This window comes from Coregonus lavaretus (genome assembly GCF_964263955.1).
Source record: "Coregonus lavaretus genome assembly, chromosome: 39".
In the NCBI taxonomy this organism is placed as follows: domain Eukaryota; kingdom Metazoa; phylum Chordata; class Actinopteri; order Salmoniformes; family Salmonidae; genus Coregonus; species Coregonus lavaretus.
The window spans coordinates 2,236,610-2,242,208 of record NC_140026.1 but is presented as its reverse complement, the minus strand read 5'-3'; the positions used below and the strand labels follow the sequence as shown (position 1 = coordinate 2,242,208).

General features: G+C 47.3%; 1 protein-coding gene across 1 annotated transcript in view; it reads right to left on the bottom strand.

Moving 5' to 3' along the window:
* Positions 1 to 3,429: 3,429 nt before the first annotated feature.
* The window catches only part of LOC311112641 (coronin-2A-like), a gene marked incomplete at its 5' end in the record, with an annotated part of 13,578 nt that continues 11,408 nt past the window's right edge, over positions 3,430 to 5,599 (bottom strand). Inside the window, 4 exons of the mRNA XM_084155786.1 lie at positions 3,430 to 3,507; positions 4,296 to 4,364; positions 4,480 to 4,796; positions 5,529 to 5,598. Coding sequence (XP_084011912.1) covers positions 3,442 to 3,507; positions 4,296 to 4,364; positions 4,480 to 4,796; positions 5,529 to 5,598 — 522 coding nt within the window. The 3' untranslated portion in view covers positions 3,430 to 3,441. The remainder of the gene's footprint in view (positions 3,508 to 4,295; positions 4,365 to 4,479; positions 4,797 to 5,528; position 5,599) is intronic.

The following is a 5,599-nucleotide window of genomic DNA, read 5'->3' as shown; positions in this document are numbered from 1 at the left end:
CCATTCCTGCTCCCCGCACCAAGTCTGTGGTGCGTTTCGTCAGCCCTGTCCGGCCCGTTCCTGCTCTCCGCACCAAGTCTGTGGTGCGCGTCGCCAGCCCAGTCCGGCCCATTCCTGCTCCCCGCACCAAGTCAGTGGTGCGCTTCGTCAGCCCGGTCCGGCCCGCTCCTGCTCCCCGCACCAAGTCAGTGGTGCGTTTCGTCAGCCCGGCTCGGCCCGCTCCTGCTCCCCACACCAAGCCAGTGGTGTGCGTCGTCAGTCCGGCACGGCCCGTGCCTGTTCCACCGGTGGCGGGTCCGGCACCGGTCAGGTGCTGCGTCACGCCGGAGCTAGAGCAATCCGCTCCACCTGTGTTCAGTTCAGCTCTGGTCAGCAGGGCCAGACCGGACCAGGGGTACTTTGGGGGGTTAGAGAAGGAGTGGGGGTCATGTCCGGAGCCGGATCCGCCGCCGAGGCGGAGTGCCCACCCGGTCCCTCCCCTGTTGTATTTGGTTGGCGCGGTCGGAGTCCGCGCCTTTAGGGGGGGGTACTGTCACGCCCTGGCTCTGGGGACTCTAGTATGTTGAGCCAGGGTGTGAGTGTTCATTTGTTTATGTTCTTATTTGGTTTGTGTTCAACCGTAGACATCACGTTATCGTCTGTTGTTTTGATCGTGTGATCATTCGCTAAATAAATATGTTCACCTTCAACGCTGCGCATTGGTCCTCCTCCTTAGACGATATTGACACAGTGCCTGCAACCTGGTTCAGGTTATCTGTCAACCTACCAGGGTATTTACAAACAGCACAGGAACGAAATCATCCACATGTATTGATCTTTACTGATGCTGCAGAAATCTGCTCTAAAGCAGTATCCAGATCTATCAGATGTAGAGATCGCAATATAGTAGCCATATCTAGGAAAACCAAAGTTCCAAAGGCTGGGCCTAATATAGTGTATAAGAGGTCATACAATAAGTTTTGTAATGATTCCTATGTTGAAGATGTAGAGAATATGTGTTGGTCTGTTGTGTGTAAAAATATAGCCTAATACAGTGTGTAATGAGGTCTGTGGTGTGTAATGAGGAGCAACCAGACGCTGCACTTGACAATATTTATGACATTGCTCATTCCAATTACTAATAAGCTTGCGACCATTAAGACAATGACTGTAAAAATTGTTACATCCTTGTGGATTGATGAGGAATTGAAAAAGTGTATGGTTGAGAGGGATGAGGCAAAAGGAATGGCAAATAAGTCTGGCTGCACTGCCGATTGGCAAACGTACTGTAAATTGAGAAATCTTGACTAAACTTAACAAAAATAAGAAAAACAAACAAAGATAAATTATATAAAGAATGATAACTTAAGTGACATTTTGGGCAAGAGGGCAAACTCAGCTCCATCATTCAACGCATCAGACGGCTCTTTCATCACAAAACCCACTGATATTTCCAACTACTTCAATTATTTTTCCATTGGCAAGATTAGCTAATTTAGGCATAAACCTACACATACATGCATAACTGACCAAATTCTGAAAGACAAGCATTGTCATTTTGAATTCCGTAAAGTGAGTGTGGAAGAGGTGAAACAATTATTGTTGTCTATCAACGATGACAAGCCACCGGTGTCTGACAACTTGGATGGAAAATTACTGAGGATAATAGCGGACTATATTGCCACTCCTATTAGCCATTTCTTCAATCGAAGCCTACAGGAAAGTGTGTGCCCTCAGGCCTGGAGGGAAGCTAAAGTCATTCCACTACCTAAGAATAGTAAAGCCCCCTTTACTGGCTCAAATAGCCAATCAGCCTGTTACCAACCCTTAGTAAAGTTTGGGAAGAAATTGTGTTTGACCAGATACAATGCTATTTTACAGTAAACAAATGTTCAGCACGCTTATAGGGAAGGGATATTCAACATGCACAGCACTTACACAAATTACTGATGATGAATGGCTGAGAGAAATGGATAATAAAAAAATAGATTGTAGGAGCTGTTTTGTTAGACTTCAGTGCGGCTTTTGACGTTATCAATCATAATCTGCTGCTGGAAAAACTTGTGTTATGGCTTTACGTCCCCTGCTATATTGTGGATAAAGAGTTACCTGTCTAACAGAACACAGAGGGTGTTCTTTAATGGAAGCCTCTCCAACATAATCCAGGTAGAATCAGGAATTCCCCAGGGCAGCTGTCTAGGCCCCTTACCTTTTTCAATCTTTACCAACGACATGCCGCTGGCTTTGAGTAAACCCAGTGTGTCTATGTATGCAGATGACTCAATACTATACACACCAGCTACCACAGCAAGTGAAATCACTGGAACACTTAACAAAGAGCTGCAGTCAGTTTCAGAATGGGTGGCAAGAAATAATTTAGTCCTAAATATTTAAGAAACTTAAAGCATTGTATTTGTGACAAATCATTCACTAAACCCTAAACTAAATCTTGTAATGAATAATGTGGAAATGTAGCAAGTTGAGGAGACTAAACTGTTTGGAGTAACCCTGGATTGTAAACTGTCATGGTCAAAACATATTGATACAACAGTAGCTAAGATGGGGAGAAGTCTGTCCATAATAAAGCGCTGCTCTGCCTTCTTAACAACACTGTCAACAAGGCAGGTCCTACAGGCCCTAGTTTTGTCGCACCTGGACTACTGTTCAGTCGTGTGGTCAGATGCCACAAAGAACAGGGCTGCACGGCTGGCCCTTAAATGTACACGAGAGCTAACATTAGTAATATGTATGTCAATCTCTCCTGGCTCAAAGTAGAGGAGGGATTGATTTCATCACTACTTGTATTTATGAGAGGTATTGACATGTTGAAAGCACAGAGCTGTCTGTTTAAACTACTGGCACACAGCTCGGACACCCATGCATACCCCACAAGACATGCCACCAGAGGTCTCTTCACAGTCCCCAAGTCCAGAACAGACTTTGGGAGGCGCACAGTACTACATAGAGCCATGACTACATGGAACTCTATTCCACATCAGGTAACTGATGCAAGCAGTAGAATCCGAATTTTTTTTAACTGATAAAAATACACCTTATGGAACAGCGGGGACTGTGAAGCAACACAAACATAGACACATGCACACAAACACACATGATAACATACGCACTATACACACACGTACACATGGATTTTGTACTGTAGATATGTGGTAGTGGAGGAGTAGGGGCCTGAGGGCACACAGTTAATGTGTTGTGAAATCTGTTGTGAATGTATTGGAATGTTTTTAATTGTTTATAACTGCCTTAATTTTGCCGGACCCCAGGAAGAGTAGCGGCTGCCTTGGCAGGAACTAATGGTAATCCTTAATAAATACAAATACAAAAATTGGTTGAATCATAAGGTGGCTCTCATGTGATTGGTTGAAATCAGAAGATGGCTCTTATGTGATTGGTTAATTCCAAAGGCTGCTCCCACATGATTGGTTGATTCAGAAGGCTCTTCTAGAAGGTTGCTCTCATGTTGTTTCTGGCGTTCTTTATCTCCAGTTCCAGCTGTGTGATCCGGACCTACACAAAACCACACAGTGCTCTGGTCAAAGGTCAGCCCCTGATATCATCTACACCACACACACACCAGACCAGAGAGACACACACACACACACACACACACACACACGAGACACACACCAGACCAGAGAGACACACACACCAGACCAGACACACACACACACCAGACACACACGAGACACACACCAGAACAGACACACCACACCAGAGATACATGCTGAGTATACAAAACATTAAGAACACCTGCTCTTTCAATGACATAGACTGACCAGGTGAATCCAGCTGAAAGCTATGATCCGTTATTGATGTCACTTGTTAAATCCACTTCAATCAGTGTAGATGAAGGGGAGGAGACCGGTTAAAGAAGGATTTTTAAGCCTTGAGACAACTGAGACATGGATTGTGTATGTGTGCCATTCAGAGGGTGAACGGGCAAGACAAAATATTTAAGTGCCTTTGAACGGGGTATGGTAGTAGGTGCCAGGCGCACCGGTTTGTGTCAAGAACTGCAACGCTGCTGGGTTTTTCCACGCTCAACAGTTTCCCGTGTGTATCAAGAATGGTCCACCACCCAAAGGACATCCAGCCAACTTGACACAACTGTGGGAAGCATTGGAGTCAACATGGGCCAGCATCCCTGTGGAACGCTTTTCGACACCTAGTAGAGTCCATTCCCCCCCGACGAATTTAGGCTGTTCTGAGGGCAAAAAAGGAGGGTTGGGGGGGACAACTCAATATTAGGAAGGTGTTCTTAATGTTTTGTCCACTCAGTGTATACACACAGTGACCTTTCTCTGGTTGAGCTGGTCTCTCAGTCCCCTGATCTCCTCTTGTTGTCTGTAGAACGCATGTAGGAGCTGCAACACACCACACACAGACACACACTTCAAAACGTCAAAACACCTCTGAAACCAGACTCTACAAAAACCGGCTCTGGATGTAGGCCTTCCTATGACAGCCTATCCCACTCACCTCGCTCTCTGTCCTGGGTGGAGGGCACTCTGAGGGCTCACAGCAGTGGGGAGTGATAGCGGCCTGGGTCTGGTGGGTGTAGGCCCAACCGGGAGCCTGGGTCTCGTCTGGCTGCCAGCCCGACAGATCAGCCACCTCCCTGGGGTACTTGGCGTCCTGGTAGGACAGCTGCTCCTGGAGGAAGGCCTGCTCCGTGGACCCTGGCCTTCCTGGTACCCCACCCTGGAAGCACAGGCTGCTCAGCCCCCTCCTGGGTGGGGTCTCTGGGTAAGGGTTGGCTACCTTCGTGCCAGGTTTCAGACACATCAGCACCGGGCCTGGTGGTGGTGGATACAACAGTGGTTTAGGCTGTGTCCCAAATCGCACCCTATTCCCTATTGAGTCCACTACTTTTTGACCAGACTGTTAGGGTGCCATTTTGGGATGAAGCCTTGTGTTCGGGGATTGAAGGGGGAGAAACTGTGGTTTGTAATCCCTGCTGGTCAGCCATGTTGGCACCAGTGTCCCTTTATCGAATAAGGAAAAAGGTGGAGAGATGGGGCCTACTGGTCTGCCAGTTTCCCTATTATACAGGCCTTTCTATGCAACTGAGAGCCATAGTTGCCCATGTTGGGTCCAGTATCCCTGTAGTGAATAAGTAATTATGCCGCGTTCACGTCATGTCGGAGTGATCGGAGGAACGACTTGTCTACTTTTGGAGGAACACTTGGAGAGTTCACGTGCTCGGAAGGAAAGCAAAGACCCATTCTCACCACTGACAGACGAAATCACAGCCATGTCTGTTGTCATTTTCGGTGGTGCGTGACGTCAGAGTTCAGCGTGTTGGAAAGATAGGGGTCCAGAGATCATACCCGAGTTTCCTAGTCGTAAATACAAGTTAGAGGGGTGTTCACCTGCAATTTTTCCCAGTAGGAAGATCTTATTTACGAGTTCCCGACATGACGTGAATGCGGAAAGGGGCCTACAGGTCGGCCAGTTTCCCTATTACACAGGGCTTTATATGCAACTGAGAGCTATAGTCGACCATCTTGGCTCCCTGTTACACTGACCTCTATTGATCCCCGAGAGCCACTGTTGAGCCGTCAGGGCCGCCTCGTTGCCTGCTGTCATGGGGAAGATG